At 48.8% G+C, this 12,992-nt stretch overlaps 1 protein-coding gene across 2 annotated transcripts in view; it reads right to left on the bottom strand.

Annotated features, from left to right (window-relative positions):
• Window positions 1–1,098: 1,098 nt before the first annotated feature.
• The window catches only part of PRAG1 (PEAK1 related, kinase-activating pseudokinase 1), a 49,123-nt gene continuing 37,229 nt past the window's right edge, over window positions 1,099–12,992 (bottom strand). For both annotated transcript variants that reach the window (XM_016133151.2, XM_016133152.2), the window contains exons 5-6: window positions 9,043–9,800; window positions 1,099–2,457 (exon numbers count right to left, since the gene is read on the bottom strand). In XM_016133151.2, coding sequence (XP_015988637.2) covers window positions 1,264–2,457; window positions 9,043–9,800 — 1,952 coding nt within the window. In that variant the 3' untranslated portion in view covers window positions 1,099–1,263. The remainder of the gene's footprint in view (window positions 2,458–9,042; window positions 9,801–12,992) is intronic.

The raw sequence follows: 12,992 nt of genomic DNA on the forward strand, positions 1-12,992 counted from the left end.
TGGTGCTTCCTAATTCTCTCTGCATTTTTAAAGGCATGGTAACAAATACTGACCACAGTAGCTAGTAGGTGCTAACGAGTGTGTTAAAGGTATGAGTTTTGAAAAACGCGACCATGCTGAGAACAGCAGATAATACTGGATGAGAGCGGAAATGCTGCAGTTGTATTTGTGCACTGCCATTGTCTAGTACAGTAGGTACAGTGGGCTGTTTGCCAGCTGGCATCCCATCCATTCTTCTCCTTTCCCTGCCCAGGGAGGCCGATCCTGCCCACTGCACGACCCAAGCCCCCTGACTGCCTGGTACTCCACTGGTCTTGGCCTGGAGAAGAGGCTTTTGCCACCTCCTCCTCCTCCTCCTCCTCCTCCTCCTCCTCCTCCTCCTCCTCCTCCTCCTCTCCCCCCCCCCTCCTCCTCCTCCTCCTCCTCCTCCTCCTCCTCCTCCTCCTCCTCCTCCTTCTTCTTCTTTTTTTTCCTCTTAACCCTGCCCACATCTTTCTAAGCAGTCCCCTGCTAAGGTTTTGGCATTTGAACCCCCTGGGGTGGATTCTGTTTTCAATCAGGCCTCTGACGGATACAAATGGTAACCAGCTTTAGCAAACTAGAAATGGTTTGGAGCAGTAGGGTTGAATTTCGAACCCGTGGGATCACAGCAGCCCTGTCTGGCTTCTTCCTGAGACTGCAAGGTGGAGAGAAAAGCACGGAAGATCAGCTGGTCCTGACAAGGCGGGGCCCCAGCGGCCTCCTGTTCTACCTCATGAGAGGTATGGTGAGACCAAGGACACTTCAAGTGTCCTGGTTGCTGCTTCACAGGCTTCTATTAAATTTAATCCGCCAGAGATAGTGATGTACTTGGGCACTTTGCTCATGACTCAATTAAAAATTTTTTTTTTTATGGAGTTTTTGGTTTTTGAATAGGCCTTTGACAGGAGGATGAAGAGATACCATAATGGAGGAGTAAGGCCAGAGTCTAGGCTTCATCCTGTTGGCAGAACTGGCCTCAGGACCTTGCACTGAGCTAGCTAGAAATGTAAATAATTACGGGAGAAAACTGGAAGTACCTGGCGACGACGGGAGCCTAAGTGGGCAATGACAGCCTCAGTCTTTCACATTTATATATTTTTTATATATATTACATCCACATACGACAGTCATTTGTACCATTTCCCAGGGAGACACAAATGTTTCCGAGGCAAGGCAGGGCATGGGGGGCAGGGTGGAGTGAGGACCGGAAGTGGGCAGCTAAAGTGCAGCTGGGGGCTTCGCTCACAGGAGCTGCAGGAGCTTCAGTGACTGCAGGAGGGCTCCGGGTTCTGCGGCTGCCAGATACTGGCAGCAAAGCCAGTCCTCCAGCTCCACCCCGCGCCTGCGGTCCACCGCCTTCTCCGCGAACTTCATCATCATCAGGGCCCGCTTCATGTCGATCCAGTTGTGCAGCGTGCTGCACAGCGCCTCCTCCGAGGTGCCTCGCTGCTCCACCAGCTCCCGCCGCGGCCCCCACAGCAGGCACTGCAGCACCCGCTTGGCCTCGCCAATGCGTATGCGCTTGATGGGGTCGGCCTCCAGCAGCAGATGCGCGAGCTGCTGCAGGCCGGGCGAGTAGAGGGACAGGGTGGGCAGCGGGGGCAGGTCTTCCCGGCGGTAGTCCTGCTCCCGCAGCTGGGCCCGCACCTCGAATGGGTTGGGCTGGTGCAGGAGCTCGTAGATGAGGATGCCTGTCTGGAACTCATCAAACTTGCTGTACTGGGAGGCAGACACGATTTCGGGGGCCAGCCGAGCCTGGCTCTTTTTCTGCTGCAGGTTGGTGGTGCCGCCTGGCTTCTGCTTGGCCTTCAGGAAGTTGCTGATGATGAGCCGGGGCAAGTGCTTCTCACTGGGCACTCTCTGACAGGCGGGGGCAGCTGGGGCGCTGGGGGTCGCACCGACTGGGAGCGTGGCGGAGGGGCAAGGGCAGGGAGTAGCGGCAGGGGAAGGGGACGTGGCGGAGGGAGGCGCGCTGGAGGTAGTAGAGGCGACAGGGGCTGTGGAGGTGGCAGGGGAAGGGCTGGGGGCGGCCTGTGGGGTGCAGTGCACCAGCAGTAGGTTCTCCAGGCACAGGTCTCGGTGGATGACCCTGTGCTCCTTCAGATGCTCCAGCCCATTGCAGAGCTGCAGCAGGAGGAAGCACACGCGCCGCTCGTAAACTTCAGGCTCAGACTGATGGCTGGCGGCGGAGTCCCGCACAAAGTCAGAGGCGGTCTGGTGGGGCACCTCTCGGGTGATGACTACCACGCAGTCTTGCTCCTGGGCAGGGGGGTGAGAGGGCACGGCGGGCAGAGGGTCCTTGGGCGTGTCAGGAGAGGTGAGCATGCTGGAGGGCACTGAGGCCACAAAGTGGCCGCAGTCCTGCTGGATGTTGAAGTGCACGGGCACAGAAGGGCTGCAGTATGAGGCCGTTTTGGGCTCAGGGGTTTTGCAGATCTGTGGAGAAAAGGGGAGGTGAGGTCAAGAGTGGGATCCATCATTCTGTTCAACAAATGGTGCTGGGACATTGGGAACCCCCATTCGAAAAGGTGAACTTAAACCCTTACCTCACACCATACACACAAATTAACTCAAAACAGATCACACAGACTTACGGGAAAGGGCCTAAACATACAAATTTTAGAAGAAAGCATAAGAAAGAATATTTGAGACTGTGGTTTGAGCAAAGATTTCTCAGCTACCACACCAAAAGCACGGTCCATAAAAGTAAGAATTAATAAACTTGACCCCATCACAATTCACAGCTTTTATGCTTCAAACGATACTTTTAAGAAAACAGAAAAACAAGTAAAAGACTGGAAGAAAATATGTCCAAAACACATTTCTGATAAATGATTTGTATCCACAATTTACAAAGGAACTCTTACAACTCAGTAAAAAGATAAACTTCCCAATCAATAAGTGGGGCAAAGATATTAATAAGCATTTCACCGAATAAATATGTAAATAACCACAAGCACATAAAAAGGTGTTTATTAACATCATGAGTTATTAGGGAAATGCAAATCAAAGCTGCTACGATACCAGCTGACACCCACGAAAACGGCTACGAGACAAATGATAGACAATAACAAGGGTCTGCGAGGATGTGGAGAGAGGGAAACTCATGTATTGCTGGTGAAAAGTAAAATGGTGCAGTCCTTTTGGAACGCAGTTTGGCAATTTCCTAAAAAGTTTAAGAGTGGGGTCTCCGCAGAGCAACATGCAGTGTGGCCACTGGTGTTGGGAGGAAGACATCCTGCTGCCCATGGTGTGGGCTGGACGAATTCTCAGAAAGCCAGATCGGAGCTGACACAAGCAGTCAGCTTTGGTCCTCACCCCTCACATGTGAATCAGCAGCTTCCTGACAGCAGATGGGCTTGGCTGCTGGGGTGTTCCCTTCTTGGGGAACCCAAGAGGCAGATGCAGGCCCTGAACCTCTAGGCCTTGGCCACATTCTCTTAGGCTACCCTAGTTTCTAGATCCAGGTAAATATGCAATGCCTACGAGGTGGCATAACCCGCAGGGCTGATTTCAGTGGAACTGCTATGTGAAAGCCACACACTTTTCCTCCAGGGGTGAGTCAGAGCAGCTGAAAGAAAACAGAAAGCTCTTCAGGGACAGGGAACCCAAAGGGCCAAGGTACCCTCTGAACTGAAGATAGACATAAACAAGCAGATGATCTCGAGCTCCTCTGGGGAATCCCCACAACCATCTCTCTCCTGCCTTCTCAACATGTACTAACGACAGCGCCGGCCCCTGAGGATCTCAGCGACGCTAATCCTCATCTGGCCTGCCACACAACTGGAGGGCCTCGAGCCAGACATCATGGGCCTCCATTTCCCTGTAATTACGGAAAGGGACTGAAGATGGTCTGTGGTCTGCTCTCTCAAAAGGATATTGTGTAACCTCAGCCATGCTTTACAGAAAGGTAAGGATCAGAGTGTAATCCTTAGAAGAAAGGCATCTTGCATCTACCGAGAAAACATCATCCTGCAAACAATCCCAAAATAACCCTTAGGGCTGCCGCGTGGCCACACTCAGATGATTATAGCAGCATTCATGAAGCAACACAATGCTTGCAGGTGCTGTTTTTAGAAGTTCTATTGCAAGCACTTTTTCAGAGAGGTTTATTTATATTGTGGCTATATAAACTTCTCAGCATGAAACCTGGGATAAAAGAGTTCAGTCTCTGAGGAAACTTTTATCAAGATAATTGGGGGTCGGGAGGAGGTAATACATTAATCTAGTAATCTCTCTATTATAGAAGTAGAATAGAAATAAAAGAGAAGTACATTTATCCCAGACATTGGTTAAATTACAGTAACAGAAATGATTCTGGAAAACATATTTAAGGGCATTGTTGCACGCTCTTTTTTATTTTAGCCCAAGCAACTGTCTTCAGCTTTTTTAATGGCAGGCTTCTGGAATACCACTCAACTACAGGAAATTTGGAGGAATCCTCAAAAAATAATCTTATTTATAAATACCAACCACTGTGCATGAACCTGTCTGCTGTGCTATTTGTGGATATGTGGGAAAAGCATTACTGGTGTTGGGATCACTCCCTCCAAGTGCGAGCTTCTCAACCACAGGAGACACCTGCCGAGTTCTCGTACACCTACTCAGCGTTTTTCAAGTAGTGTCTCATTTAATCTCAAACAACTCAAAGAGGTAGATGCTGTCACAGAGGAGGAAACTTCAAGAGGTTAAATTATTTGCCCATGATTATGCGACTGAGAAGTATCCTAGAGGTCAAACTATGGGCTTTGGAGTGAAAAAGATTTTGGTTTAAATACAAACTCTGCAAATACTGGCAAGTTACAACTGATTCTTGATAATTGCGGGAGTTATGTTCTATTAAGTAACCGCAAACACTGAATTAGTGTATACTGATCCACTGCTCCTAGAGGAAATACAATGTGAAGTTCTTATAAGCCTCTGGTTACATTTTTATCAACTGGCCAATGTATAACCTTGTCTTACGTGTGTTTCTGTTTAAAGATGCCTTATTAATAGATAATGTTGATTCATCAATACTGAAGTCATGGCTGTCAGCACTATAACTCATGCCAGAACGAAGCTTATCTAATATCCTCCCAAAGGCACGTCACAGCCTTCTTGCACTTAGGAACACTGAACAGGACTCCAGTGCTCACCTTGGCCATGTACGCAGCAAAGGCACCCACAAAAAGCACAAACATGCGAAGAGTGAGACACTAAATAGACCATGGAAAGGACACCGTTGACAATCTGTAGAGCTGGAATGAGAAGGCAGAGTGCCTTCTTCTTTATGTGCTTCCGCCCCAGCTGGCATGTCCGGTGACTCAAATTTCCCCTCACTATGAAAGTCCAAGAATGACCACAAAAATGCCACAAGTATTGATTTGAGGTTACAAATAAATTTTAGCAGCAAATCGACAAACACAGAATCCATGAGTAATGAGAATTGACTGTATTTATCACAGTCAGATTTTCCCTCTGTACATCCAGGGCAGTGACAGCTCCTTCCTCACAGGGCCATTGTCAGCATTAAATGACATAACACAGGTGTGGCTTTCAGAACAGTGCCTAGCCCAGGCGAGCAGTCACTGGGAAAGGTTGCTATGGTGATTACTCTGGCAGATTTGGCTACAGCCACGCTTGGTGCTGCTGGATTGTAAGTTATTATACCAGCCCTTACTGTGCAGCTGCCCAGAGCCTGGGAAGTGCTTCCAAGGATCCCTTTTCTCAAGGGCATCAAAGGCCTGGGCCCAGCAAACACTCCCAGCAAAGCTCTAGAGGCACTGCTGGCTGCTGACAGTTTGCACAGAGATGTAAATGAAGGCGCAGAATAAATGGCAACTGGGCTGGATGCGGTTCAAAATCAGTGAGTGGGCACTCTGGCGGGACCCACAGCTTCCTCACCACCTGCCTGCACAGGGGTGGGGAATGGGAGGCTTCCTCTCCGTTCCCATCACCCCTCTCCAGCACCCCCTCTCCCCATTTCATTTTCAGGGGTCTATGCTTGGATTTTGCCTCAATACCGTCACATAAACCTTTGGTTCCACTCAAATTTCCAATGTTTTGTTGAGCCAAGTCTCATTTTAAACTTTGTGGTCATGGCCTCACAATCATGGTTGAAAATCGGGGCTAAGTCCTGTCTGTTAAATTAAAAAAAAAAAAAAAAGGCTCAGCTGCCTTAAATAGGTCCCTAATTACCCAACTGCGGTTCTAGTTGGCTGAGGCATGAAAGGGCTTCGAAACCTCACAGGTAGCTAGTGACCTTTTTCTGCTTCATATTCACGGTGCCGGGCTCCAGAGCCGGCTTCTTGTCCTCACTGCTGCAGGGTACTGAGCCCACAAACCGGACAGGCATTAGGGGCGGCAGGTGCAAGCCTGCGCGTGTTAATGGAGACTTGTAACCAAGGCTCCTGTTGGCCAGGCGCAGATGAAACGAGTTCAGCGACAGACAGGCAGTGGGAAGGGGGACCCGCTGCCCACCCCCTCGCCATTTCCAGATGACTGTACTCCGTCTAGACTGTGCACGCAGCTAATGAAGTGGAAATGCTGCACGTGCGAAATGAGGCTCCGCACGCCGACCCCCATTACCGGGCACATTTACAAATTGATACTGTCGTTCCCCAGACTCTGAACACTGCAAGCTCTTCTCCAAATTTCCTTTTCACATGGTACAGAGATAATCCTTGAGCTGCCAAGCCTCTGGCAAAAAGTCAGATAGGAGACCCCTGGGCCTCTCTTCCTGAGAGGACATGGCCTGTCTTCCGGTTTCCTATGGATTACAAGCCTACTGAAATGAGAAGTTATGCTTGTTTTAACATTTTCTGGGAAAGCTAAATTTTCTGCACTGTTCTTCAGAGAATGTGGCTAATTCTACACTTTACAGGAGGTTCTAGAATGCAAGATGAATGTCACAATCATTTATGGATTTAAAAACCAAAACCATTATCCCCCAAGATTCTGATCCAGAGGTGGATCTCCCACCAGATGGCCTGTAGTTCTTGGCAGAAGGGTCCTATCACTGTTACCCCATGGGCAGGATGGATTAATACCCTTCCACCAGGCTCTTTTCCTCTCATAATGCAGATGCGAGCTGTCTCTTGTCACTGAATTAGCCCCGAGGTCTAGCCCCGAGGTCCGGCCCCGAGACCAGGGAGAGTGACCAATGCGCTTGAACACAGGAAGGTGGAAGCAGAGGGATGATTCGCAGCTCACTTTCTCAGGTTCACGGGGGTCACTGAAGATTAAGAACTTCCTCAAGGCACCTCCATCCCCTTGGCTTTCAAAGATCTCAAAACTACTTCCCTTTCATTGGAGGGATAAAGACCCCTGGCTCTGGGCTGACAGCGATAACAGACTAATCACGTTCGGCTCACTGAAGGGTCCACTCAGTTCTTCCTCTAGTTCAAGGTAACACAGCTATTTAATCGTTGACCCCAGATCAGGGCTTTTGCTGCCACACCCCACTGCTCGCTTGGGTGTAGCTCTGAGCAAGCTGGCCGAGCATCTGCACCCATGTGGCCACTCGCACCATCCTAATAGGAAGGGATTGTTAATTTTCTTCTTTTAATTGTGGCAAGGAAGGTTGGCTTACCAAGAGAGAAGCTGCTAGGTTTAGACACAACAAGGCAATGAAGTTTAGGAAATTCGGACTCCCAATCTGCATGTTTGCTCAAGCCACAATTCTTCCATCTAGTGCCTGCCACCCAGGCCACACCCCTAATCTTTCGGGGCCTCGACTTCTGTACAATAAACTGGATCCTTCTAGTAGCCACCCCCATCCTTTTTTTTTTTTTCATAAAAATGCAGCAAGTAATTTTATATAGCTCCTTAATCATAGACACTAAGGGCTATTAGTCCATGTTTTATGATAGTGTCACCAATTTCTTAAAAGAAAAATCTCAAAGTAAAATTCATTGCCATTTTCTTTGGTTCATAATTATAAGATTTTTAAAATACTTCTCCTCTAAGCAGGAAGCTACCCCACTGAGGCCATTTCCTGTTAGTTTACTGTATACATTTTTTTTCTAACTAGAACTAAAGGAATATCTTGGGATAGATGATAGTAGAGAGTTCAGCGTTTCCTTCCTTACTCCCCACAAAAGCCTGCATTTATAGAAGGGCCACAGACCCACCAGATATTCAAAGGAGACCAAAAGAAGATGAGAAAGGTGGTCACGCAGAAAGACCCGGGTAGGTGGCAGAGACCAGGGTGGCCAGATGGGTGTAGACGCTCAACCAGTTTCCTCAGAGCTGCGCCCTGAGAGAGCAGTGGGGTGTGGCAGCAACAGCCCTGATCTCGGGTCAAAGATTAAATAGCTGTGTTACCTTGGACTAATTACTTAACTTCTCTGAACTTCACTTTCCTTAACTGATAGAAATGTAGACTTTGGAGACAGATAAACTACGGTTCAAATCCATCTCTGCCACCAACCAGTGTGGGCAGATTACTGAAGCCTCATTTTAAGACTCAGATTCCCCATCTGTAAGGTTTCAAGGTAATATAGTTATTGCACCCAACCAAGAGTCTAGTTGTACAGTGAATGACCAATCAATGCCATTACTCTTATCGTTCAAGGTGATGGCTGGGTCTTATTCTCCTTCCGGCTCTATCCGAAGAACAATATCCTAATGTGTCCATCTCCTGTACTAGATTATAAGCTACATAAGAACCTTCTGTTCATCCTCTATACTCAGATCTTTACAAAATACCTGGCATACAGTAGGTGCTCATTAAAAACCTGCAGAATAAACGAATGAACTCTATTGTGTTAAAAGGCAACTGTTTTCTTAATTCGGGTCAATCACATAAGTTTATGCCTGAAAGCAAGGAATGAATCTTCTATTCATTGTACAAATCCCATTCCACCATGTCCCGAGCCAGGCAGAGCGAGATCAGTGAGCACTATGTGTTAAAAGGAAACTTAGGACTCAAGCCTCCTTCTCGAGCTGGAGGAAGAGAAATGAATTGCTCAAGCTACAATTCTTTCAAGGCAAGACCAGCTGGTTGTACTGCAGAATGGAAGGGGTGGGGGTACCTACCTTAATAGCATAGGTGCTGCCGGGGTCCTCAGAGCAGGTGGCACAGTAATAAATGGCATCCCCCGAGTCACAACAGGGCTTGTTGCAGGTCAGCTTGAAGAGCGACCAGTTATTCTCATTGAAGTGCAGTTCCTTTTTCTGGCCACCCATGAAGAGGTCCTCACACTTGGCCACGAGGCGGACCAGGGACTGGGCGTAGAGCCCCACCAGCTTGGCGTAGGTGCCCTCCTTGCTGCTAATGCTGCTCAGGAGGCTGTGGAGCTGGAGCTGGGTGCTGCTTGTGGAGGCCTGGCTGGCCACGCTCAGCTGGGAGGAGGAGGCCGAGGGGACCCCTCTGCACTGGAGGCTGGGGCTCCCGCTGCCGCTTCTGCTGCCTGCCAGCCCTGGTGCTGGAACCCAGTGGCCATTGCCTTTGAAAGTTTTCTCCAGAGGCTCAGAAGAGGAGAAGATATGATGGTGGCGGTTCCCGGGGCTCGAGGAAAAGCTGAAGTGGGACTCCTCACGGGTGCAGACGTTGGTTTCTGAGTGGCTTAGGTTCAGCTTGGGACTTGCTGTTCTTGGCTTGGGGCAGCCCTGGGTCCAGAAGAAGCCATCTGGCGAAGAGGCCGCTCGGCTCACTAACTTCTTCTGGGGGAGAGGTGGGGGCTGCACAGGGCCGCTGGAGGACACATCCTCAGCGGAGCCCGAAGGGAATGGAACAGGAGCAAAGAGCTTCTTTCCACTGTTGGTTGGTGAGTGAGTCGGCTCAGATGATGGGCCTGAAAAGGAGAAACAGGACCAATAAGGCTGAAGGCCAAAGCTACTCAGTGCCAGGGCCCTGTGGGCTTGCATCTATATATGTATATATTTATGTATGTATGTATGTATGTATGTATGTGTGTGTGTATTTATGTATGTCAAAACAATTTATTTTTATTTATCTCTTGAGGAGACAACAGATGCACAATAAAAACACTTTAATGCGTGTAGTGCCAATAAAGTCTTCCTCCTACCTTGGCTCTCAGCATAAGCCCGCTCATTGGAGGAAACTACCGCAGCCATTGCTCACGCACCCTCTGGAAGTATGCTGAAGAACCCACAAATGCGCATGCACATATTTACACAAAGGAGAACAAACTCACCCACTGTTCGCAATATTGCTTTTCTTGATGCTACATCTTGGAGATATTTCACAGCAGACGTACCCATCTATCTAGTTCTTTTAAATAGCTATCCTATATCATCATATGCAAATATCATTTATTTAGCCAGTCCTCTTTTGATAGACATTTAGGTTGCTTCTAAATTTTGTAAACAATGCTGCCACGATAACCACGAACATGAACATGTGTGGTTTGGCTGGAATTTTTTTATGGTAAATTGTACCCTATCCAAATTATCCTCTATAAACCTGACTTTTTAAAAGAGGTACAATTTACCTACAATTCCCCCTTTTTAGCATATAGTTCTATGAGTTTTGGCAAACACTCTAGTGGCTTGGGGAGCAGGGCTGGCCCACAGACATTTTGGAAGGCAGAGGGATGTGACTTTACTAAAGAAACAGATCGTAAGGAAAAATACGTCTCTGCTGGGCCTCGCAGTCCCAGGGTAGTGCCCACGGACACCAAATCTCATGGCGGAAGGTTTCACATGGCCACAGGTCTCCGTAGATAATGAGGACATTCAGAAACATCCCGGATGGTGAGATGAAGAACTAATCTACACAGGGTGAAGACTGCGATTTATTCTTTGTATCGATGTATAAAACTGAGGTTTCACAATGAAATAAGAGTTCAGGTAAAAAAATATATATGTAAGAAAAAGCTAGGGACATTGGAAACAGGGAAGGGCATATTGAAATGATACTCATTTCTTTCATTCTAAGCACTAACTGGAAGATGTGTGTACTATTTTAATAACCAGCTTTCAAAGGGATGAAAGAGAACAGTGACCGTATTCATAGGTTGTAAAATGCATCCTATAATCCTGAAGGTTAAAATGTGAAAGAAATGTGGGTCTTAGATGCAAGGGAATAGGCACTTATGATGTGCACCCCTCATTTAGTTTGTCGCGCCGCATCACCTTAAGGGCGGGGCTTGTGGTGCCTGTACCCCTCCCCGCCTGAGCGGAATGGCTGGAACGAAAGAGATCCAACAAACACATGAGCCCTAGGCAAGTGGTGAAAGGCCCCAAAGGAAGCAGATTGTCTGTTAATTTTGTGTCAGCTCATTCAGATGCACATGACCTTTCTAGGGCTGCTCCGGAATAGTTAATAACCTTTTATGCCCACTCTGAGTCCCTCTCTGCTTTCTCCAACCAAGGTGGAGAACAGAATAGACCCGTAAGGACTGGCACCAAGCTCCTCAGATCAACAGCGGGTCTCCTCCCTTGGGATGCTCCAAGGGAGAGGGGACCCTCTCGAGAGCAAGGTGAATGGCCTCATCCTCAGAGCTCACCTTGCCCCAGGCAAGGCAAGAACTGACATCCGGGCCCTCGCCTCACTGCCACCCAGACACATATCGACAGTGCGTGGCAGCAGGGTGCCTCTTGCCCAGTACAACCCCCAGTGCAAAGCTCACAGGAGGACAAAGTTGGTGCACACAGCTTTTTGAACATAGGAGCTGGGAACCAACAGGTTCCTGCAAAGAGAAGCCCTGCGCAGCAGAGCGAGGCCATCGGGCCCCACACTAACACCTCTCCTTGCGCCTCAGTCTCTCACCGGACCCAGCAGGAAGCAGGATGCTTTTTCTTTGCGTGCTCCCACGATGCTCCACATGCTCCCACATCGCGTAGGTGGTCACCCGATGGCTTATCGAGATCGTAACAAGTTTTCCTTCCCAGCTCACCCTGCTGGTTAATGATAGGCAGGGTGACTGCCAGCAAGTCTGAATGAGTGATTTATATCCCTTCCAGGAGGCCCAGGTTAATTATAAAGCAAGCAGCAGTGGCACAGCCAGGACTAGTCAGCTTCACACGCCCATGTATTCTTCCCTAAACAGTCAGAATGGGGGTACACAAGACACAGCCAGCCAGGGGAGGTGAGCCCTGATCACAGCTGACCTCAGCAGGCTCTGAAATTCTGAAGTCCATAGGTCCCCCACCCATGCTCCCCAGAAAAAAGCTTTTCTCCTCCCAAGGGCTGGTCCAAAATGGGGACAGAAGGCGAGGGCGGTGACTCACTTCCTCCCCACCTTCTTCCTAGCAGCACAGGCTGAGAGGAGGAGGATCACTTACTAGCTCCTAGGCTACAAAAAGGAGGAACAAGAACCCTTCCTTATGCATGGGGATCTCAAAGGACACTAAGCCTCAGCCACCAATCCCCCAGGTGATGAGCAAAATGGCGGCTGGGCAGACCTATGTCCATTTCCGGGCCTTGCTGCACTCTGGATAGGGAGGCCTCCCCATTCAGCTGTCAGATTCTCAAGTAATCATCAATATGTAGAAGGAGAATGAAGGGAGGAAGTGAAGTGTGATGAGAATCCCTGGTCAATGTTTTAGTCAGGACCTCCAGCAACAGGGACCAGCCGGCCTGCGGTCAGGACTCCTGGTCCCCAGCAGTCCAGTGGCGGGGGAGGTTCTGACAAATCAATTCCTTGGCTAGTCCCCTCTATAAATCTTGTGCTTATTTCCCAATCTTTACTGGTGTGTCCTCCTTGCCTTCCTTGTAGGGCTCTCCTTGATGCTTCCCACATGTCCCTTCCTGCCTCTGCTCTGAGCTGAGGGTAGACAGCAGGATGAACCCATAACTAGCTGCTGACCTCATCAGGCTGAGTTTCCTTACTTAAAAACTGCCTGGATGGCATCACCACGAATAGTCCAGCACTAATGGTCTATAATTTCAGCCACTCTCTTCATTTTCAACCTCTCCTAACAAGCACTTTGTCTCAAAGCTGCCCCTGAAATAAAATACCTCTAGGCAGATGGTTATCTTGCTTCAACCCTTTCTCTCTCTATTTCTAGTTCCCACAGCT

Source organism: Rousettus aegyptiacus, unplaced genomic scaffold (assembly GCF_014176215.1).
Source record: "Rousettus aegyptiacus isolate mRouAeg1 unplaced genomic scaffold, mRouAeg1.p scaffold_m13_p_11, whole genome shotgun sequence".
Lineage (NCBI taxonomy): Eukaryota > Metazoa > Chordata > Mammalia > Chiroptera > Pteropodidae > Rousettus > Rousettus aegyptiacus.